At 34.9% G+C, this 25,807-nt stretch overlaps 2 protein-coding genes across 5 annotated transcripts in view; one reads left to right on the top strand and one right to left on the bottom strand.

Annotated features, from left to right (window-relative positions):
- Positions 1-2,129, bottom strand: part of LOC132904606 (forkhead box protein O-like) — a 297,766-nt gene extending 295,637 nt beyond the window's left edge. For all 3 annotated transcript variants that reach the window (XR_009657625.1, XR_009657626.1, XM_060955261.1), the window contains exon 1: positions 339-2,129. Coding sequence is in view for 1 of the 3 variants with exons in the window: in XM_060955261.1 (XP_060811244.1) it covers positions 339-782 (444 nt within the window). In the remaining 2 variants the exon portion in view is untranslated. The remainder of the gene's footprint in view (positions 1-338) is intronic.
- Positions 2,130-6,299: 4,170 nt separating this feature from the next.
- The window catches only part of LOC132904513 (serine-rich adhesin for platelets), a 210,698-nt gene continuing 191,190 nt past the window's right edge, over positions 6,300-25,807 (top strand). For both annotated transcript variants that reach the window (XM_060955081.1, XM_060955080.1), the window contains exon 1: positions 6,300-7,175. In XM_060955081.1, the coding sequence (XP_060811064.1) occupies positions 6,884-7,175 (292 nt within the window). In that variant the 5' untranslated portion in view covers positions 6,300-6,883. The remainder of the gene's footprint in view (positions 7,176-25,807) is intronic.

Here is a 25,807-nt window from a genome sequence, read left to right as displayed (position 1 = left end):
GAGATAACCTAATATTTACGACCGATAATATAAAGTATATGCGTGTCTCTCAACGAAAAGGAACAGAATATTGGGAAAATATTGTCTAATAGAATTAAATTACGGATATTTATGGAAATCCATATTTTTGAATATAAAATTGCAGAAACAAGGCGTAAATAGAGATCCGTTTCACTTTCCAAACATTATAACAAGTACTTTACTTTCGATCTTCTGTGTATTTTTGTGTATCACGTATATCAGTATCTGTACGTGTCTGTACATTTCAATTCTCCACAAAGGCATAAACATCCGCAGTCTAAATACAATAGACGCACAAGGAAGAAACTAAAACTAACCTTCCAGCCAGCGCTACTGTTGCTTTCTCCCTTTTCCCTGAAGTATGGTATATTCTGCATCATCCATTCGTAGATCTGTGAAAGCGTCAATCGTTCGTCGGGGGCGCTAGTAATGGCTTGAGTAATAAGATCGGCATAACTGTGATTTCCCCAGGCGTTTCGTCGGGACGAATTCTTCTTGACCGGAAGCAGGCCAGTACCTTGGCCGAGAGAGCCATGCTGAGGCGGTGTGCCACTTTCGACGCCTTCGACGCCCTCTTTGCTAGCCGCTACGCTCGGCACCACGTTTCCCTCGATATATTCCTCCGGTCTTGGCAGCGGCCACGTGTGCGACCGTGCTCTCGTCTGAGGTTCAAACCCGCTCTCAAGGTCGTATGGTACCCCCTGCTGTGGTTGCAACCCGGTCTTCGACCCCGACGCAGAAACCGGCACCGAGTCCATCATGTTCGTTTCCTCTGTGTACTCCACTTTGATCCCGAGCACCTCGCGAGGTGCTGTGTCTGTTCACAAATATCGCGCTGCTTACCAAGAATTCGCGAAAAGTCGCCGTAACAGTCGATGGTCGCGCTGCGATCGAAACTATCGATATCACTAACACTGCCACTTCTATGGGTTAACAGCACTACGTCGTTAATAACAAATCGAAAGCAGAACCAGGGGGAGGTCACCTTTATTTATTTATTTTATTAAGCCCTGTGTTCTTATATTCACGATTTGTCACTTGATTTCCCTTACCGGCGCGCGACCAGAAATAAAATAAATAGTACATGAATGATATCGCACGCACAATATCGAAAGATATATTGTTATTTTCGGAGAAAACGAGATGAAAGTAAACTAACTGCGAGGAAAAGCAGAGTATCACGGATCACTCGAATCGAACTCTCCCGCAGCTGGCAGCGGACCGACCGAGAATACGCTACGATGTACGTTGTTCTGCGTGTCGCGAGTAAGCGAGAAAGAAACTGAGAAAGAGAAGCAGGATGAGAGAGATAGGCGATTACGAGAGAGGGGGCAGACCACGTGGTCAAACTCACTGTTTACAAGCCGCGCCGTCGGTCACGTGGCCATGTTTTGATAAAGAACTTGGCCCACTGCGAGGAGAGAATCTTCGACTTTGTTGCCTGGCGGGTTTTATGTACACAGAGTTGCAAAAACTTTTTGCGTTGAGGGACAAGTATTCGTGTCGTGCCAGTTTCCGTGCACGATCTTCGAAGTGTGTCGGCACGATTTCGATGATCGAAGTAGCGATTATCGATATGCTCCGTGTTTCAAAATGAGTGCCTTGCTTCCTACTTCTCATCGATGTCCCAATCGACTGTCCTATTCTCCTGGTCCTTTTCAGAATAGACACTTTGGACAGTTCAGTGCGTTTTTCTTCGAAGTCAAGTAGATCGAAATGATTTAAAAGCGTCAGACACTAACGTTCGACCTCTCGTATTTTGAGAGCACGATCGAACTTGTTCTAACAACATTCGTTTATATTTAGAATGTGGCGAATATTCTCATGAACGGCATGAACGTTCCAAATATGTTCTAAACGTATGTATCTCTGTATTAGACACGCGCACTTTTATTCTTATGAAAATCAAATCACCTTACTCCTTTATACAACTTGCCGGCAATGCAGCGCGGCGAATACTGACGAATTCTTCTGACCGGCAGCCGGAACTGACCGAACGAAGCCGAAGTTACGAGAAGTGAATTCGTGGCGCCTGCCTCCGCGCATTTGAGAGAGACGAGGATAAGACGACGAGCAACGGTACGAATCGGAGAAAGAAGGATCACTGAGAAGCGAGCGAGACCGACTGATCGACCATTCTAATACCCAACAGAGAAAACGGGAGGGAGATCACGAGCATAGCGAACGAGCTATCTGGTGGGTGGTTCAGCGACGTGGGAGGGATAACAGAAAGGTGGGGGCGAAGTAGCGGAATTGGAGGAAAGGAGAAAAACGCGGCAAGTGAGCAAGCTAGGTAACAAAGAGGTTAGCGGAACGGGCGAGGGAGAAAGAGGCAATGATCCGGAATGAGCTGGATAAAGAGAAGAGGGAGAGAGACAAACCAGTGGCGGAGGGAATCAGTGAGGGCAGCGTGGTCGGCTAGCTAGATCGACAAGGTGGGCGGGGAAAGGGGTACGTTATGCCCCCAGGGCCAGATACTGTTCTCCATACTCCATACGGTGTAGCGCGACGCGGTAGCGAGGAGAGGGAATTCGCACGCGGCCACCTACCCCACGCTGATGAGCGTTCAATTCTCTCTTCTCTTTTACAAGTTTTCGAATAATTTCACTGGCTATAATGATGAAATCCCTCTCGGATGTTATTCTAGTTCCGAGGTAAAAAGATAAGACAAACTTGATAATCTATATTGGCGAGTTCGATTTAATAAATTCACTTTGTTGCATTAAACATAGAAGACACCATATCATAGTAATAAATATTGAATTTGTGTTGTTCGCAATTTCTTTTTGCATAAATTTTCTTAGCAAGTATTGTTCTAACTATTTTCCGAATAAATATTCTCAACAACTAAATTAAATAAACGCTCTGTAGAACATAATATGTACTTACATTCACAATGCAATTTAAACATTGTAACAAAATATTTCTCATAATTAATATTTATAAAATTAATATTTTTTATTTATCTATTCAACGGTGGCAAGATTGGCAAAATTGCTTTGTCAAGTGAGCTTGCCTGTCTTTGAGAAAAACCTCAAACGAAACCAAAATTATCCAATAATTAAATTTTTTCATTAAGAATAAAAAGTAATTAAAGTTTGAATATTACCAAACAATTACCATCTTTAATGGTAGACCGTCAATTTTTATGCACTTATAAAAAATTTATCCAAAGCATAATGTTTTCTATAATTCTCGGTAGGTAAAACAATTTTCAACCGAGATCCTATTTTTTTAATTATATTCTTAAAAATATAGATTTGCATACAAATTCACAGCTTAGTTATCAATAATATCGATATTTACCACTTTTTGAATAAAAATTACAAACCTGACATTTTTCTACGAAAAATATCGTTATCTCTTTCTTGACATCTTCCCTATTTTTTTTCTCCATAATTTTCACCGTCTTGGATGAGCTATTAATAACTTTAATGCTCTTATTGATTTTTTTGTAATTTCTAGGCTTGAGAACTTTTTTCCTTTGGAAGACTATTTTAATGCCTGTCAGCCTTTAAGACTCTCTATACGTTGTCTCGTTAAGCTAGCTGAAACCTTTGGAATTTCTCATACGATTGAACGCGTTTAAATTCGAGTAACTGAAGTTAATCAAAGCCATTTGAAATTCGTATCTTCGACAATTCGACGAATCTACATCTATGTAATTGGTAGCTATCTGGTGTGTGTGTGTGTGTTTTTTTTTTTTTTTTTTTTGCACGTTGATACGCTGACTTTAATACTCAATTCAATTTCACAAGGTACCGTTTGCGAACTTTTAACATCCTACGCTCGACCTTTCGTGGTTTCGCAGATTTTAATGTCAATAACGAGAACAAAAGTGGAGTACAGAGTTATCGGAAGCTTTCGTTGACCTCTCGCGATAATTCCCAGAATGCACGAAACGAGAAAGGTTAACGAAATGCATAAATTGGGATCTGTTGATTGGAATGCCTTTTTTGTTAGATATGTGATGCATGAAATTTACTCTCTTTTGATATTTAACTGAACTTTGACATCAGTAAAAATTCTGCAGCTCTTATTTCAAAACAATCAAAATAACTATTTTATCGTCCCAAAAATTGCTCATCTGTATACAGAAAATTCGAAACTTTTTGTTATTTTCACATACCCTTATCAGAAAATCTTTGTAACTCGCTGAAATATATACACATAATTACATACATGTTGTAAATTGTATTTGAACAATATTTATTAAATACCAGAAATAGTTAAAATTCCTATATTCGTTCAAGTGAAAAACATTCCAAAACTTCATTCATTGAATATCAATATTGGATAACTGCCTCATTTATTGAATTAATATAATTTCTGTAATTCCTTTTTTTCCTGATAAATCTGAATTTGGCTTAATCTAACTACGGTTATGATATCTTGAATAAGTTGTGAAACGAAATAATGAAAACTAAATTTAAATTGAAATAATGGTTTGAAATGAAAATTTGTCAGTCTTATAGCTGATGCTATTTTATCAAGAAAGAAATGCGAAATGTTAGAAGGTAATTGGGTCATTTTGAACTTTCGTGTTGTACCACATTTTATCGTGTGAAATCGCACATGCGAAGAAAATTAAAGAAAGAAGGGAAGTTGCTATCCCTTATCCATTAGATCTACCCGAAAAAGGTGAGGTTAAGCTCATACTATCAATTACTTCACCCCAGTTCTAAAGCTTACTTTACACTAAATTGAATCAAGACGCTTGGGATAAAATTTGTTGCAACAATGAATTTGCTTTAGAATAAATTTGTCTTTGCGATTAAAAGATTAATCAAATTATGCATTTAATTACATTTTGACCTAATTAGAACGATATTAATATTCATAATAATGAAAGACGTCATCGAATATATTTTTAAAATTTGATTTCAATTATGCTCGTTATACGTACAATTATATGTACAATATCAAAAATGAATAACTCATAAATATTATCTTAAATTTATGAGCATAAATCATTAATAGGTATTATATACTTACACTAATTAAAGTTTGTGGTGTAGATTATTATCATGTGTATAAAATAATATTTATTATATATTAAGCACGTAAAATCAAGTAAACATTACAAAAAAAGCGATAAAAATGATGATGAATGATACGACGAAAAAATATATAAGAAGAAAAAAAGGTTGTACAAAGTTCAGCAAGGTCTCTTTTGTACGATATACAAATTAATTTTCGAATCTTTTATGTCTATTTAGATGCACATACATTATAAACGTAGGAAATTAGACATTGATGGAACAATTTATTTTCACTAAATTCGTGCTACATTGCTTGCCAGATTAGGTTTCATACACTTGTGAAGTTCTTTTAATAAAATTTGAGAAGTATAGATGGACATATTTAGATGTGTTTGAAAAGATATTTTTAAAAAGAACAGAGATATTATAGTGAAAACAAAAAGAAAGAAAATAAAATTTTTTAAAAGAGACGTTTATATTTTGTTCTACATTTTTCCAATTTCGTTAATAAATTATAAAATTTAACATCAGATACGGAATAAAGTCTTAAAAAATAGTAAGTAAACGACTGTATCAATCGTTAATAAATGCAATCAAAGTACTATCGCCGACGAGGTATACGATCCTGTGCCTCGTCTGCTCCTATACCCTACTTGTAATTTCACATTTCGTGTTAATTCCAATCACTCTAAACGCTATGATCGTATTCCACGCTACATCGGTAACGTTGGAAATGATACTAGAATGGTAAGGGGGCTCTAGTGTCCCCGAATCCTAGGACGAAAATATACATTGGTTGATAGGTCTATTCAGTATCTCACTGGTGGTACAGTTACCGACGAAAAGTGTAATCACAGACTATCTTGTACTTTGTCTGTGCCAATATTCTATTTGAAATTCCACATTTAAATTTAGTTTTACTGGCAATCACTACAAACGCTGTAATCTTATTCTACACTAAGTCGGTAACGTTGAGAATGACATTATAATGGTATGTACTGACTCTAAAGTCTTGAAATTCTGGAACCTGACACGAAAGGAAGCATTAGGTGATTGCATATATCTCGTATGTGATGTTATGTCTATCTTATATACTCGTCTGTGTTAGCATTCGTTAACACTCACGCATTACAAGAAAATTGAAACTACGTTATCGACGTTAGGTACTGGTACGTCCTGGTTTGCAGCTACGTTCAAGTCACTAAAGATGGCTGCCATGAAGTGTGAGGAAAGGCGCCTTCGGTGCGTTCGAAATGAATGGGAGTGTAACCGAAGAACGGGTCGGCGACACGACGACAGGCCGGCCGGCACTTTGTATACCGCCGTTGCGTCGTGCGGACGCGTTGTTCGTCTTTCTTTCGTTCGTTTCTCTTTCATAAGAATTCTCTAACAATATGCCAGTTTTAATCGAAACTTTATTTAAAAATTCGTATCTGACATCGCGCATTCTCGTTGTCGTTGAAAAAAGAATGATCGTTTAAAAGAAACTCGCGTAACCGTCAAAGTTGTATCGATCATCGAAGAAAATGCGACTGGGAGTAAGGAGATTCGAATGATAATTGGAAAGTGAAGAGAAAAACAGTGTTATATATTTTCTAATAATAAAAGTGTACAGTGTGTTGAAAATAATCGCCACGTTAAGCCTCGAAAATTTTTAGAAAATGAAGTTCCTACAATCATTGAAGGGAGTTTCGTCTTTTAATACCGCCAGAAATCCCTTGTTCGACTGGATAACTGGCGGGAATGATGGTCCGATAAGCGTCGCAAATTTGTGACGGTAGACGGGTGTCTCGCGTTCAAGACGGCGCGGCGCAGTGTTTTCACTTTTCGGTTCAAGTGTTATGTGTGAATGTGTATTGGTTGATTTCATTTGAGAAATCATGCCGTTCGTGCTGCGAAGAGTGGAACCGCGTTTTTTGTCTCGCGGACACGTGCCGGCGGGATCGACGTCACAGGGTTGGCCGGTGGGCGCCGAATTGGAGGCGGTGGCGAATGGCGCGTTGACTACCTCGTTGAAGCAACTCGCGTCACTTCTCACCACCGCCGAGGACATCTTCGCCGAACTAACCGCCGAGTTGACCGCCGTTGCCGATAGGAGCAGCAAATTGCGCCAAAAGCTGGACAAGGTCGAAGAACGTCTCGCCATCGTCGACCCGAAGAAAGTACCAGTCCGTAAGTAACACTTGCTGCTTCGTACCTTTGCTTCTGCATTTCCGCTCGCTCTCTTATCGATGCAACCGGTGATTGAAAGCACAAGCGATTCGTTGTCCGACATGGGAAACGAACGAATGCCAGCGTAGTTGGGAAGAAGCATCTGGTCGAGGGATTCTTGGAATTCGTGGAAATACTTGCGATCGAAGGTGGATCGAAAATACGTACGTGAAAAGTATATACGATAGGTACGAACACATGAGAAATTTTATTTCAGAAACGTCGACCTTGAGACAGGAAGTTTAGTTATAGGTAAAAATTAAAGCTGAACATTTATCGTACTTCGTTACACAATTTTAAATGTTAAGAAGATAAAAATAACTCGTCTGTACAAACGTACATACACACACACACGATATTAATAATGCGTCAAAATGCAATTTGAACGCATATTCGTTCAAATAGGTACAATTGAATTGAATTTGTTGCTATTGCAACACGATGAATGTAAATGGAAAGTAGATACTGTTCTGCAGAGTACATACAATTCGGAGTACGCACTATACACACGAAACTGGCGAATATGTAGAGTTTACTAAAGACACGTCAGACTTTAATAGAGTATTTCTTTTCTCCTTTTTATAAAGGTTTAGAGTAAACAAGAAGTTTACTCGTGTGTAATTTGATATAAATGTAAATTTGGTATAGTATCTATATAGTCAATTCGAAATAATAGTGTATATATGTAGTTATAACGTGTCTGCAATGTATTAGGACATTTCAATATTGCTTCTGCAATGAATTAAGTTTTGTATTTATTATCTATTAGTACAGAATTCGTTCTAATGCTGTTTCTTGTTTTTTCAACTAATTACTAAGTTTGCTTCATTTTGAGCTAAATAGTTCAGTACCCGAAGATATTTAGACGTCGTTAAATGCTTATACCTTTTGCAAAATTTGGTATAGTATCTATATATAGTGATTCACAAATGTAATTTCAACATTCACCATAGAAAGCTTTCATATAGATATATATTGGGTATCTTAAAATTTCATTCGCATGACTATCATAACTCTATTACTAAAATTTGAAAGCAATCTAAAAATGTGTATAGATGTTGCGACATATTTTGATCGACGATTGAAAGTCAATTCTAAAAATTAAAATTAAATAGAATTTAGTCAGCTATCATAGTATATATATATACATGTACGTCGAACTTAAATCGAGAATAAATTAAAAATGGTTTTATAATTACCGTTTTGAGGTTCATTCAGGTGCGAGACGGTGCTTCATCGAGAAAGATATTAGAATGCTCAATTCGAGATAGTGATAAGCGATGCTTTATGCTACGTACGTTCTGTGTATAGCATCGAATGGCTTTGAAGTTAAAGATCACTTCAGGCTGCACTCTCGTGCGCAGATATCCTTTATCGAAGAAAAGTTTTAACGTTGAGAGGTGACGGATTCGATTTTACGAATACTAACTGCCGATTTATATTTTAATCATCGGATAGTATCTCTTAAATCCTACATTTTCAGATACAACTATATTTGATACTTTTGTACAGAGAATAAAAAAATATATCGGTTAATGTATAACGTACAAAAAATTGGGGTTCTATTTGAAAAAATATTACTGTTTTTGAAATCTCGTAAGAAAATTACCTCGAGAAAGAGTTGCATCGTCAGTACATTTATTTCTAGAAATAGCGTAACTTTGATCTGAGAAGTTTTTTCATACAACAATAAATAAGATAAATATTTTGATTATTCCATTTAGCTCATCTATATAAAGAATTTATGGTCGTGGTATTAAAAAGAATTTATAGGGGCACGTGAATAAAAATATGCTTTTTAAACAAGAACACAATATTCGAAATAGTAGTGTATATATGTAGTTATAACGTGTCTGCAATGTATTAGGACATTTCAATATTGCTTCTGCAATGAATTAAGTTTTGTATTTATTATCTATTAGTACAGAATTCGTTCTAATGCTGTTTCTTGGTTTTTGAACTAATTACTGATATTTATTTAAATGCTTATACCTTTTGCAAAATTCTCAATACCTTGAGGTTTACAATGCCTTAAATAGTTCCTTAGAATATTATTTATTCGTTTAAAAGCGAAAAAGGAACTCTTGTGGAAGAAAAAGGAATTTGAACGATTATGTATTTAACTGTTTAGCCGTTGCTTAATCGATCAGAGTTAAATGTCTCTCATAACAGAGATGAATGAGGATATCTTATCACTGAATAAATTTATTAAACGAAAATGAATTTATTTCGACGTGATTCGTTTCTCTAAATTCGCAAAATTAATTTAAAATTGCAATATTTTAATTTAATTAATGTGTAATAATTGTGGAGTACGTATCACACGCTACGAGACAATTGCACTCTCATTAATATGATTGGCAGTTTAAAATATAGTTACGAATCGAATCATGTTTGGATCATCTTTTCAATTAAATAATATGAGTCTTGGTACTTGTAATGCTTGACCCTTATTGCAAGCATAACCTTGATTTAAGTATTAGAAACACAAATTTATTGATGATTAGGAATATTGCAAAAATCAATCGATGCTTTCTGCTATTATTGCGCTGAATATTATTTATATTATTTATGGAGAATGTAAAGTTGTGATGTATAATATTCTTTTTAAATATATAATATATGTTGAATCATCTTTAGAAAACGGGGCGTGTGATGAGTCTTGCTGCGAGTTGTCCATAGTTGTCTTATATCAGATGAAGTGATATCGATGATTGAGTGATCGAGATGTCTATGACGATGAATTTAGATTCGATAACGAATATACGGTCAACGGGATGAGAAGCGTTCTCTGTACTAGTCGAACTTATCGGATTGAATCTCAGTCCAAGTGGAACTGCCCTTATATCCTCCCCGTAGTCCTCGGGTCAATTCCTGTTTTTAAGGAGAGTTATTTAATTAATTTAAAACTCTGTTACGTACACATCCCTCTCGTGACTGTGGCTACGTTCAGTGACCCGTTATGTCATTTCGAGCCCAAGCTCACTGTCATAAATCTCGGATAATCATAATTGACTTAACTCATAAACAATTATTTCTCAGTTTCGTTGTTTAAGTACGACTATAATAGAAAGTCTGGACTAAAGTATTGGGGACCTTCCCAAATATTCCGAAAGAAAGGCTCCGGCGTCCCTTCATCCCCGACATAAATAAAATACTTAAAGTACAGTATTCATTCTAATAATTGCCGAATAAAACAAGTCTCTGTTTAGGTTCTGTCTTTTAGATGTATCCAAACAGATATAAATTTGCATAAATATACGTAGTCTAATTATTATTGTATACAAAATAATTTTTTAATTTTGTACATAGTTATTTGTTTAAAAAAAGAAACTGGCAAAAAAATACATTCAAACTTTCTTACGAACATCTCAAATAAACTCTTCAGATTTTTGCGTTTCAATACAGATGGAACGTATAAACTTGAACGTAAATCGAAGAAGATGCAATAAGATATCGTTCCCTTCCCAACAACTCAAACCGATCATCGTATCTGAACTTTTTGCGTAATCGACTGCTTATCTTCACACATAACATATCTTTGAATTTTAGAATAATTAAACGAAACGGAAATAACAAATTTCACAGAATTACTTCCCAAAGCATTTCTTGAAAAAAAAAAAAAAAATGAAAATTTTTATTTCTACATAAAAGTACTTTCTGTAGAATACTTAACTATACCGTACTTTACTTGCTCATGACTAATCACCACTTTCTCGGTCAAACAAACAATAGACCACTAGGTACAATATTCCATCCATATCTATACTAAACAATCAATACTAAAATCGCGATAGTACACGTTGGCTGTGTACCAGGTCGGAGGAACACTTTTTCAACGTAAAGTTCAGCCATGTCGGAAGGCCGTGTCTTTATTATCCCAGGCAGAGTCGTTGAAATGCTACAGAACGAGGAAGGAAGGCGAGGGGGAAGAGACAGAAAGAGAGAGGGCAGTCGTGCACAATGCGCCAAAAGTGCACGGAGCCTGGTTCCTCTACCAAAGTCTCGCCAGCTCGTTCAGTATCCTTCGTCTATATCGGCACGCTTTGTGAAAGCGATATTAGCGAGATTGTAAAATAAAGCGTTAAATAAGATTATCAATTGATCATAGCTAAAACCGTGCGCATTCCACATGCACATTATAGCACATATTCAACTATATGACCTTTCTTACATTCATTTCTATCATCGATTCGACGAACTCGACGATGAGGTACAAAATCGGAGTTTTCAGAATATGCCCAAGTTCGAAATGAGTTCTACCTTATAATTCGTCAAATTCTGTTACGAACAATTTTTGAAATATCTATTTTTGAAAACAGACTTTACACTAGTAGATTTATTATTAGTGACATAATAAACAGTGAAGTATGCTGTGTACATACTTATATTAACAGCTCAATGGCACAGTTTTCTACAAGGTTAACGTCTACTCATCAAAAGCAAACAGTTTGTTCAGTTTTAATTATCATAATTCAATAGCGCGTGTATATTCATTTTTGGAAGTTATTTTGCTGTTTATTTTATGATTTCATCTGTGATACCTCCTTACTGACTCAAGTTAGTGAGCCTATCAGCTTTTGGTACTTTTTCTTGCTGGACTTACAATACACGATATTGTCTCATTCTTTCGTTATATTAATAATACTAATTAGTATCTCATAATATATAACAAATTTGTCTATTCCGTGCAAAATTCAAAACTGAATTTCGTAATATTAAAACTTACTTGACTAAAATAATCCCTTGCTTGCTATGCTACGAATGCAACGAAAATTCTTCCATTTCGAATTAACCGAATTTACAATCTCATAATATCGCTTTTACCAAGTATACATTGGAATCGAAGGCAGTGATGCGCCGTCGTATTAGCATTCCATTCGCTGCGAATACATCAGCAACATTACATCGACCGTTGCACTTCCTCGGTAATTTTCTTTCTTCCTACCTGCCGCTGCTGACGACTACGACGAAGACTACGAAGTGCAACCGCAAAGAAAGAGACTCGTTGATTTCACAGTTAGGCCGGGCCAAGCGACTCCAAGAAGAAAGATAAGAAAAGAGGCGATGGTCGAACACAACAGTCGAGGTGGATGGATGGAGAAAGAAAAAGTGAAGAAAGAGGGGAGAGGGACCGCGAAGTGGCCAAGCGAGTGGAGGGGAGAAAGGGATGTATCGTGGAGACCCACATTACGGGGAAAACGCTCTGGGTTACCTGGCGTACCGTGGGAAACGGATCTCGTTGCCGAAAGCGAGTTTCACCTGAGGAGAACGAAGGATTTACCTGGTGCTCGTACCACGATCTTACAAAGAATCCCTTGTTCCGTTCGGCCGCCGCTCCACTCTCTTGCCGGGGATAAGACGAACGAGCTTCCGTCAGATAAAACACCGCTCCTGGGGAACGTTAACGACACCTCAGTCCCGTCAGTCGGTATAATGTCTAATTATTAGCATTACTTCCTGTTACGTAATTGGGACGAAGAAATCCTCCGGTTGCTGAAATTTACCTACTATTGTTCGTCGATGCACTTTGATTTATACCGGTAGTTATGCAGGTAATTTGTAGCATACAGCGTAAAGAAAACTTTGCATTTTATACCTCGATCTTTGAGTGTTTGTACAGGAAAATGTTTTCTTAATGACTTCTTAAGAATCAATGAAAAATTGTTTAGAAATCTTCCAATTTCAACATTGTTGTTCCTTAGTCGACGTATTTGGCTTTATAATTACTGATAGAAGTAGTTTTGCATTGTGAGGACTCCAGATGAAATAGAATAAGTTCCAAAAGTAAAGTAAATCAATGAATATATCTACGTTTTTAAAGGCGATTTTTAGAGAAAGGAGTACAATAGATAAAATTGAGATTAGAATTAAAACACGATTGTAGCTACATTATATAATCAAATATTAGATTCTATGCAAAATTTTGTATATCATACTTGTATAAATTATTAATAATTGATCATTAATTTAAAATACTTTTGTATAGGATTAAATTGAGTATGCGTGAACTTTTAAATTTTGTTTTTGATATTTTACATTTATTTGAAAGCATTAAAAAATACAGGTTTGATTACACAATTGTTTTATAAATTAAGAAGTTAAGTCTAATGCCTTTTAACTTTACGATTTTGAACAGATTTCCCTACATCATGTTTTATTAAGCTAGCCTTATCATAGTAGTATATTTATTTATAATTCTTTTAAATAGAGTAATTACCTTTAAAAACAATGTTTTATCCATCGGTTTTGATCATAAAAATAGGATGAATTTTTTAATCTTTTTTGCAAATACAAATTCAAGCAAGAACAAGCGGAGGAGAAATATTAGATATTCGAAAATTCACAATTTCCACTTACAATCAACGATGTTTAACATTTTTTTCCATTTTCACGATCTCTCCTAATAACAAAAATGGCAGCTGATTACAATGACTGTTGTACGTAATTATAGAATTTCATAAAGGAAAAGGATATTTAGATTCTCGGTTGGTTTCGTAATTCCATTCGCGGTGAGACGTGAAGTTATGCGCAGACAGCGTGAGGCAGAACTTTGAGACTGCCTCGATGCGCGCCAACGATTGTCGGTTTTTTTATCGAGATCAAATATGCCTCACAGCCCCAGCTATGTACAGACACTGTGAGGCAGAACCGCGAGGCTTTCTCGCGAGGCGTGTCTTGCACTATCCGTACATGTTTTAACAACTTTGTTAATAGCATCAATGTCCCAAATAATGTCGGCTTGAAGTTAATTGAGGATCTCTTCCTCGAATGGAATCTTTAATTAACCGTCACTTACATATCTGTGATGCAACTAAGGAGAAGAGGTAGCAAAAACGTATTTTATGCTAGTTTTGACTGACGAAGCAACGAACGCAATATTTTCCTCTCTGAATATCGACGATAACCTCGACTTCGTCGTCACGCAATCCGCTCCTTCTCTGACTGGTATTCTCTCTCCTGAGCTCGCAAGAGACTCATCGAACCAAGGAAGCACGTGCTTTCGTTCCGCCACGTTTCGAGCGTGTCCTGTCCTCGAAATACGATCTACAGTGTAGATCTTATAAGTACGGACCGCTCCTCCTTCTGCTGCTTCCGTGTTCTCTTCTTCGTGTGGCTTATGTTGCTGCGCTCCGTCCATATTTTTTCTCTCTTTCCATTCTCTGCCCTTTATTCCTCGCTTGGCTACGATGGAAGAACGTACACCCTCGATCGCGCTAGGTATTACCATATTACCGTTGGAGCATATCAGCCACGTATTACCATGCACGACTGTATTCAGCAACAGCCGGCGGCGTTTCTGTTCGTTGTGTTGCAACGCAGTACGCAAGGCCTACAGGCCGAGAGCTAGACGGTGCGGCGTAAATAACGTCCTACGGCTTCCATCGGCAAACAGCTGAGGCTTCTTCCTACGGTCAGGGCCCCTAACCCCGAGGGATCGTTCGAGTCGAGTCCTACAGGTCTCTCTGGATACGTCTTTTCACAGACGTTCGCTAGAACAGAGGCGCGGGCTGCCTACGCGGACAGCTGACTCGTCAGATAGATACCATACCATCGTCTCTTCTCGCCCTACGGCCTCCCTTCTCCAAAGGCCACTCTCTTATACCCTTTAAATGCTCACGGACTCAGAAAAATTTTACTCTCCTGAAAGAGAGACAGACGATAGGTAGACAGATGCATCGCGATATCTTGTTATCCAAGGACGCGTGTTTATAGGGCTCTTCAAATCAGTCGCATAGATCCGTCGATGGATTCACTGCTGCCGCACCGAGATAACCACGCTATATATCTTTCCTCGCTAACGGCTAAGCGATCGTTTTAATCGAACATCGCGTTGCGATTCACGATCGCGACAGTTTATCGTTACTTGTTTCGACTTTGACGCGAGGCAAGCAACGCACGCTGCCTTCAGCTGCTGACAATTACGTCTAACCTGTTAATTAAATCTTGATATATTGTCACGTCATAATTTCAATATGGCGTGGTACTACGAATTTCGTGTGCTTTGTTGTTCTTGAATGGGTTTTTTTTTTTTTTTTTTTTCTAATTGGAATAGTCGAAATGATTGGAATGTCGAGTGTATTTTCTTGGAAGAGTTTGTGGGGCCGATAAACAGCCTAGTCTATAAGTTAGCAGACACTTGCTAACTTCGACTATAAAGGCCATAGCTGGAAAATATGATAAGATTGAAAGGGTTTATGTCTTATTCCCTTCTTCAACTATTTCATATTGGAATATTTATTCTTATACTTTTATCGTGGCAGATCTTTATATTATATTTAATAAACTAGGTTCGTAATAAGATCTCTATAATATGTATAGTGTGATTTGGTGTTCCTTATATTACATACTGTCGATAGATATTTTATGAGTACATAATAATGAATTGGACTGATATTGAAATCATTTACGATCCATTTTCAAAAGATCGGTCTTTCCACAGTGAAGAATGGTACAATAAGAACATGAATCCTATTTAAAGAAAAAAGATCCATTGCGAGATATATATTGTTTCTTTTATTTGTCATATTGTTTCTCACTTAATAAACGATTTATCTTATTAACTAACTATTTTGTAATTTCATAGTTCTATAATCTTATAAGAACTGTAAAGCTGTAAAAATGGTAAAATTGTAAAAACTGTAAGAATAGGTTATTATGTTGAGAGGACGGGCATTCTTTCCAAAACAGTCTCGTTTACGAAATCTCGTATTATTTCAATAATTGTAAATTTTCATTCATACATTTCATCCGACAACGATATTTAGATCTAACAGATTTTATAATGTTTTGTCAAAAGTTACAGAATTTTTCTAAAGCATAAAAGGCAATAAATGAAAGCTTAAAAGGCAATAAAGTGGATATAGATTCGTCGATCTATTCGCTCGGTTGTTATCAATGTAATATTCACGAACTACGTCAGTTCACTCCATAACGATTGTTGATTAGTTCAATAAAAGAGTAACTGTTCGTACATATGCTGGGAAGTTTGCTTTAAATGATTGCTATATTACATCAAGATCTCGTGATTCGTTCTTGAGACATTCACTATGGCTACATGGTTTTTTGATATTTTAAACTTCGTATATCGATTTTGAATTTTCCTACTTCTAATATTTACCATTTGTTGCTTATACCATCCAAGTTGTATTATTTGCAGTCTTCGTTCATAACAATTAAATTTTAAATATTCGATGAATATGTAAATATCGTAATATTCGCCAACGATGTTCAAATGTGATTCACGGGGGAAAAGTTAATAACGAAAGGAAATGACTGTACGTATACAATAATGTCCTAACGTTCATGGAATTACGCTATGCCGGCTCTGGAAAGCATCAGCAACCTTGAACTTTCGCATAGGCAGGCATCCTCGCAAGAGATATTGCAAGGCCTGGTGAAATCGTGATTTACGTCTACCAAGAGAACATGGTGTTTAGAGGGAAAAAGATGCTGGTATAAATATGTCGTTCAGCTTGTTTGTCGGTTTCGAATTAGCATAAAGTTGCGTGTATCGTTCTATATTCTTTGCATCCTCTAATGATTTATTGTAGCACGATGTTCGATATTGGAAGACTATTTAAGCCCGATTGTTGAGTGACTATATGGACACAATTACGTAAACATTTAAAACAAATTATACATTGTCATTGTAATTTAGGTAATAGATATTTTTAAATCCCTTTCATCCAAATGCAGAATACCAGTGTGCCACGGAACAGTTGAAAATCACGATTGAAAATCATTATTCTATGATTCTAGACGATGACGTTTTATTATATCAATTAATGAACCTTATTGTACGTTATTTCATTTTATAATTTATTTATCGAATCTTGGTCATCTTTTTAATACCTATAATCATTACAGATTTGTTCTCAGAGAAGTCAGTAAGTGCATAATAAGTTTCCAATAATAACAAATTTGCAGCTTTACTCCTTTTGATATAAAATTTCAATCCAAAATCAAGGTTAATTACGTTAGGGGTCCCGGATTAATACTTTTAATTACACATCAATATTCAGTTCTTTCACATTTTACCGATGTACGAGTCATAATAGGGATCGGCTTACCAGTCTATCGAATGTCTGGAAAATGAGGATCCGCGAAGACTCGGTTAGTTTGACGTAACGGGAAGAAATTAAACGCTACGCTCGGATGAAACGGAAATAGAAAGTTCTTAAGAAACTGACGCCGCTGATCGTGAACGTGGTCACTGGGAATATAAAACTCGTTCGACACAAACTTCATTCGACATTCCACATGGAGCGGTTTGTAAGCTTAATTGCGGAAAAACGCGTTCAATCATCTCCAAAAGATAAACGTGAGTGAACGTCACCGACACGAGGCAATGAATGTGTATCTACGACATTACATAAGGATATGTCGTAATTATGTAGTCTTTATGTTTGCGTTATACGGTTTCAGGTGTTTCTATGATGGTAACACGATCGTGTTCAACGAAGCTGCACACGTTTTGCGTAATTACCGTGCTGCGCTGCTAATATAACGTGTGCCCTCCGTCGATGGTGTTGCGGATCTTGGAGCAGCCTGCTAGGTGTTATAGCATGATACTTCGCGAATTATTAATTTACATTAAATAAGCTGCCAGTCAGAATTCACAATACGGTAATGCAATCGAATGAGATGCTTTAAGTCGAGAATGGAATTGGTGGGTTATGAAATTAATACGCGTAGCTTTTATATAATATACATCCATTCATAGAACATGCTTTAAATTTTATAATAATTGAACTTAACACATTCTTAATTAAATTTTTATATACAGCCATTAAAATAGGTTGATTATGAAAATTCAATAGTACTTCACATGGACATTAAAATTAATATATGTAAATGTGCCTATAATGATAGAATGTAACATTTTGGATTTTATAAATATGCTCCTTAGGTTATTACTTAATATTTTCTCCTTAAAATTTTATTAAATGGTTTTTAGTAGTTTATAGCATTCGGCTTTTTGAAACTCTAAGATGTAAATGTATTGATAATAGCATTGAAATACTGTTGTTCAATACAAAATAAAATCACAATTTTCTATCTCTGGAAAATGTAATCATGTATGTCAATAATACATAATGAGATATTTCAGTTTTTCATCTTATTCAATAACCAAGTTGAGATTAAAATTGGAAAGATCCAAAATAAGATACAGTACAGAATTAAGGAGCAAGTCATTTGTAAACTATATGCGGCGATGTCTGCCTAATAATCTCGGTTTAGAGACTTTCAAAGTTTATTTTCCAAGCATAAAAAGATAATTATGATTAGGCTTGTCTCTTTGAAGTTGTACCACAGATGGAAGATGGATTTCATTTCGTGAAAAAGTTCTTGCTTTTTGAGTTTTGTTCAATAGCGCCTAAGAGAAGAGGCACGGTTGCGTTTCGATATCGGAAACGATCGAACAGTTAGAACTGAATAATTTTCTTGTGCCTTGCAATCCTACGAATTCCCGAAATGCGATAGTATTCTAATTACAGGGATCGAACGATGAAAGCAATCAGTGCGTTTATGTGGAGTTTGCGAATGATCTCCCCAGATGGAACTGAAAACTCGTGATAAGGCGATGAATGGTGATCTTGGTGTTCTCGAAAGAAGTTCTTTTTCTTTTTTTCTTTTTTTCCTTTCTGAAAGCAAGAGCAGTAATGAGTAAGTGGAATAATGAAACAGCGTTCGTTTAATCTTTCTTTATTTATTAATTTTTATTTGTTTTCCAAATTATTTTCTAAAGATAAACTGTGGACGAATAGCAATTTCAGTTTCTCTAAGAAACTTCTTTTGGAAATTCATTTCATTTAATGATAGTATGTGGAATATTTATATTAGCGTATAAGATATTTTTTGCCTTGATTAATTTTATTTCTTGGGATATTATTAAAATTATAATAAATTCGAAGTTTAATTTCTTTAAGAGTCAAAGCAGGTGTGATTTGGTTGCAACTGCTCGTGTTGTAAATATTTTGTAAATATTTTAAGATATGCATGGTCAGTTTATCGTTTAATACATTGGATATGTTTCATTTAATTAAACATACAACTGTATTTATATAAATTGCAATCAAAAGTTTGACACACGACAGACATTCTTTACTATAATTTGTATTTACTCTCTAAAGTAATAGATAGAAAATGATATATACTATAATTCTTTGTATTTTCGTTTAATTCTGGATCCTTAGCATAAAAAACTTTAATTTCCAAATATAACAAAGGAGAGAAAACTTAATAATTTGTTAAAGCAAAATACCTTTTGTAACAAAATCATCCATGTTACATTTTCCTAAAAAACTAATTATTTTACGCCGAATATGACATTGGTTGAGTATAAAACATCGACAACTATGCCTGAGATAGGAAGCGAAAGTGCATGAATCTAGATAACTTGTTGAATAGAATGTACTCATTATATCTAATTTACGTCGTATTATTGCGCAACAAGTAGCTGTTCAACGAATAATCGAGTAATATTCACATCACGGTAGACTCCTTACCCTCATCTTCTTTCCATGTACATCATTTCCTTCTTAAATTTATGCGTACCTATTTATTTATACCATGAAATACTGTGAGGTTCATATTGCTGCACATATTCTGTAAAACTAAATCGGAGTTAGGTTTTAAAACAGTATGAATTAAGTTCTGAATGTATTCAACGCAGTTGTCATTTTATCACTGCACAATATCACCATTATTTGTTTCATAATCATATTATTGCCATAATATTATGTACTTATATAATTATTATAGAGAAATAGTAAATTACTTTACATACAGTCAATGAACATCTTCTATTAAAGCACAGCAAAGGACATATTCAATCGTCGTTTCATTAATTTAATCCCTTCACAATATAACATAATAACTAGGAATCGACAAATGCCATTTTCACATCTTAAACGTTATTACATATTTATTGCAATTATTGTTTTCTTGTTTTTAAACAATTGAAAATATGCATTTTTTGTATAGAAATGCAAAAGAATTTTGGCAATAAAAAGATTATTAAATTCTGTGTCTATTCTGAATTTTTCGTAAGGTTAATATTAGTTTGTGTAACATATAAATTCATTCGCCTTTCAGTATTACATTTTCAGGAATATTATAGAAGCGTCATTTACATTAGATCGAATGAACAAGTGTATAAGAGATATGGATAAATATTGTTTATAATTATATCATTTAGTGATGATAATATAGAGAAAAAACGATTATCATGAATGTTTCGTGATAAAATTGTTTGTTGCTGTAATATGTATATTATAGACTTCTTACATAATGCAGCAGAAATAACGGATTTTTTAATTAAATAGTATGCAGAATGTAAAAATATACATTTCGGAACTTCTTTATTAAATTATTTAAAGTTACTAAGACCTGTAAGTACAGTGGACGCGAATTTTCTCGAACTGGGGTTCTGACAAACTCAGTATGTTAAAGCAATCAAATATATACATATATAGATACATACATAGATTCTTATGAATGTACGAATTATGGTCTTCGGTTGATCTTTCAGTTATCAGAGCGATAGTTTGCGCGAATTCGCGTTCACTGTAACAACAGCCTAATCTATTTGCAAAGCACAATAGAGTAGAAAACACATGCATCGTTAATTAAAATGATCTTATATAACAGCGACAATTTTTGACGATTTAAAATAGCTTTAACATCTTAATGCTTAATGTTTCATGATAATGAAACGTCATTTTCTAATGGATACTTGAACACAATGAAACGTACTGCTCTCTGTGTCTCTTCGGCCTGAGGAGATGGCTGTTTGATTCGTGAGTTCTAAAAGTCAGTTGGTCGATGAGTCGGCCTGAAACCCTTGAACCACATGAACAATACAAAGTCGGAGAACAATCGATCGAACAGTGGCGAAGCTAACGTTTCAAACGACCGTGTACACCTGTCCCTCAATTTACGCGGTACTTTTTTTTATGCGATTTTAATTTACGCGACCAGAAAATATATTTTTTTAGAAATTTTGAAAGTAACAAGTGTATACAGCAACTTATTCGGTGATGTTGAAACGCGTCAGTGCTGTATGAGATAAGGATAAAAGTACATTACGTTGCGCTAGCCATCATCTGCGTACATATTTTTTATTTTGTACTGACAGACATTATTTATGCGATTTTCATTCGCGTGAAACGAATCCATGTGGAACGGATACTCCGCATAAATTGAGGGACGGGTGTACGTCAGTGATTCCTCTGTTTCGTTGGAAGACGTGTTTGCCGGTAGGAGGCTGCCTCTGTAGAAAATTCGAAGGCGTTAGCGTCTCGTCGCTAAGCATCTTATCGTCATTAGTAATAGTACCGTTCCATTGATTGACGGTGTACTTTGCGAGCGACTTAACGGGTCGATCGTTCTGGTAGATCTACCATTTTTACTGTTTATCGTTTATAACGAATGATATATTTCAGTTTTATAATTCGTTAAATTACTAAACGTGAGGAAATTTGTTCTATAATGGTTTTAAATAGAAACATGATATAACATAATATAAAGCTTATGCATATGATTAATTGTAAAGAAAATATTAATGTTTTATAATTTTACAAATTTATTATTATCTCTTCATGTTATATTTTCCAATTTGACACATTCATCACATTCAAACACGAATGAATTTAAAACATTGTAGAATATATCACTTCTATTTTTAATATAATTAATTACTTGCTAAATAAGAGTTTATTATTCGCGAAATAGATACTCGGATAAGAGACCATAGAAATGTTTGAAGATCGATGCGAATACAAAGTGTTCCGATAGGAACTTGCAATATGTTATTTAAGTCTGCAAAATCTTCACTTACTATAGACTGGTTGTTTCTGTAGTATCGAAGCTTCGACAGCCGAAGGAATCGGAATGTATAAACGTACTTAATTGCAATTTAAGCTAGTTTCGAATCGGTCTTTTCTTTCAGCGTCTCGGATTGTTTCTGTTCGCGAAATTGAATCTGACATTCTTATGACAGTAGGATTCATCACATTGAATACAAGTATAATAACAATTTTTTCGAGTGCTTGGTGCATATATAACATTTCTGTTATTGTATAGAAGGCCATTTATGAAATAAAAATTCGACGAAATGAAAAGGACTGTATACTTTAAAAAAAATATTTAATGAATATCGTTCGTACTATGCGCTACATGTGCAGTGTACAGGATATCTCAGCTATTATATAATCGGCAATAGGATCATCTGATATTTCATTTTCGAGAAAATTGAGTATGAAAATTTGTTAAGTGTATTTAAACTTCGCTAATTCCGAATTGTATAGGGCCAAATTATCGAAAAAAAAAGCATATAAGATATAACTTAGAAAAAACGAAGCTGGCACCCCGGTGGGGGTAGCCACCCACATGCTATATTTATTTTTATTTTATTTTATTTTATTTTTCACCAATAAGATATAATACTTTACCAAATGTCCATAAGGACAAATTGTAAAAAACCAAAATAAAATAAAAAAAAAAAAAGTTATCGAAAATAAGTACAAAAGGTAGAAAAATGTTTTTGAAAAATGCTTTCGTTTTCGAAAAAATTACAAATTATGCACATATACATTGTACATGCATGTTCAAACTATTTTCTTGAAAATGGTGTCTTAAACGGAAATATTTTATTCTAAAATTTCTATTACCTCCTGCTAAGTGTTCACTCGTATGTTTCTAATCGGTAATTAGTCAAGTTTATGTATACCGGATTTGACACATTTTCAAACTCGGTTTTCTAAAAAAAAGAAGTGACATATGAAAAAATTCTATTCTCAATATATGTGCTAGTGATTATGAAAATGGCGTGTGTCATATATTTTTTGCTTCGAGATATTTACAGTTTTGTGTTTGACGCGTGACTGAATTTTGTTTAACGACGCTACAATCAACTTAATCCAACGGTTTAATTTATAGTATTTTGCAAACATGGATTCAGATTATTCTTCTTTTACATTCATGACTTAGGGCACTTACACAATCACACGCATATATGTATTTTCGACTTGTCTTTTCATGTAGAATCATCTTATTGCCGATTACTGTATACATACGTATGTAGATCATTTGACATGAAAATTGGATAGGATGTAATTGCTATGTTTTAGGCGATGAGAAATGTATTTTAGATATAAACTGTGTCATAGAGAGAAAGGTTTATTTGTCTTACATTTATCATCCATGGAGATATTGATTAGCTTAATTTGTCCTTGAAGCAAAAAGTTTCAAATAATATTATCATCGTGCAAACGCAATATTAGTATGTCTAATTATAATAACTACTTTATTTTGTCATTAAATTAGTATTTACGACAGATATTAAGAAATACAATAAAGCAGATCAGGTTAAATTAAGAAACAGGTTGATATACAAAAATCATTTTAAAGTTGTACTATATAGGAATATTTGTTATTAAAATAATATATTTCGACTGGAGAAATATTTGTAAAGAATCGAAGAATATCACCTTGCACAGTAATAAGATAAATTGATACGTTTTGAGCGATGAAATGAACATTGTTTTGCTCATAATGTATTATGTGTTTTGAAATTTTTACTTGTAATATGTATAAGAAAAGAGAAAGTAAAATATATTTTAGCGTATGTTTAATTAATTAAAATTAAAAACTAAAAATGTATCAACTTGCTGTAGTCTTTCCTATGAACTAAACTACCGAACAAAAATTATTGAGAAATAATATTTACATCCAAAATCATTGAAATTTGCAACTCAAATATTTTCTGAATTCACTGCTTGTTCCTATTTCCTTTTGTTAACATAAAATTATTGACACTATTCATATCTTAAAGATCATAATTCTTTTTGCCACTGCCAATAAGATACATTTTCAAAAGTTGTTCAGCATTCAAATGTATTTTTATATTTTTGTAATCAATATTCAATATTTTTATTAAGTTAACGCGCAGTAAGAGAGGATATACTTTATATATTATAATAAAACATTGGAGAAAGCCAAATGAAATATATCGTCGATTTCAACTCGATATAGGACTGCAAAGAGTTAAAGCTTTTTGCAACTATAAGAATCAAAATTGTCGGAATATGTTCTGCATTTACCTTTTGTTACTATCTCGAGAGGATTAGATTAATGGATCTAATTGAACCGTGCCGTAAAAAAGTTGTATAGGAAAGGCGGGGTACGCGAGAGCACGAGGATCTGTCCGATAAACGAGATATTGTGTTTCGTGTTGTAGGTAATGGTAATCGGGGATGCCTCGATAAGGTCGACGAGTGCAACGCAATCGTCCCTTCCCTCTAAAGTCGTTCCATAACGAACTCCGAGATCCTTTAGATGTTCTCCGTCAGGCTGCAGAGTCGCGTTCGCGTACACATAAGTTATTGCGCGCCTCGACCGTAAAACAATGTCAATCCGGCACAATGAAACGATTTCTCAGCATACTCGGAACTCACCAGCATCGGACCAAACCAGCAAGAAACTCTTAAAAGTCGCTTAGAAATGATTTACTGGGTCATGGGTTGGATATTTATCGCGGACAGCGCAAGGATGTCACAGCTAATTGCGTCTCTCCTTCGCTGTTCGTAAATCCGATGTTCTCTAATCCTTCCAGCGTAACATTATCTCACATACGCGTTTGTTATAATTTTATTATAGTAAAATATGTTTTGGAATGAATAATTTTTCACTTTTGATTTAAGATGGAGAAATTGTCAAAGTACAGAAATTTTTAAACAAATTAGCGTAATTACATATATATATTGATCACGGTAAACTTCGCCGATGAAATATCGTATCAAGATCAATATCCTGGATAACCTTTTTCTAGACATATAACCGCCACTCGGTCTCAAATAGTTTCAATTTCGCTTAGTTCCTAAGTTACTTGAAAAGAGCTTCAATTAAATTTACGATTACATTTCATACTCTAGTGGGTAGCCACGGACGAGTTATCTCGTACTATGCTACGCTACGGACGAGATATCTCGCATATTTGTTTATTAGGACGAGAGTTGTAATTTGCATAAATATCAATCCACGATACTTCATAGCGAATGAAAGGCATATTGTTGTTCAGAACAATTTTATTTATTTTTATTGTACTGTACAAGTAACACATAAATACATGTAAGTATCTAAATGGCGTAGTACGAAGAATATTGTGTCATGAGACATCTTGTCCATGGTTGTGAAGTGGTTAAACGATTTTAAATTCTCCCTCACAACGCAAATTTAATTAAATTCTTATTACGTAAACTTAGCATTAACTTATTGTTACTAGTAACATTAACGTCAAAAGGTGAAAGTACATTAAACTAATCGTAAAAAATATTTTCATTTTATTTATGTAATTTTTTTTAATCGTAATATTGATCATTTACTCTTCGTCTCATATATATTTATTGTTCTTATCAAACATCTTGCACATCTACGCAAATTTACACACATTATAAAAATGCGTAACGTAAGAAAAAATATAATTTCGTATTTTTCAAATCTCTTCTAACAAATAAATTTTCTCTCTGATAGGGTCTCGTTATTTCTTTCTATCTTGAGAAGCATAGCTGTGCAATAGTGTGAATAAC

The sequence above is a fragment of the Bombus pascuorum genome, chromosome 2 (assembly GCF_905332965.1).
Source record: "Bombus pascuorum chromosome 2, iyBomPasc1.1, whole genome shotgun sequence".
NCBI lineage: Eukaryota > Metazoa > Arthropoda > Insecta > Hymenoptera > Apidae > Bombus > Bombus pascuorum.
Note: the sequence above shows the minus strand (reverse complement) of the source record. Positions and strands in the feature narration are given on the sequence as shown.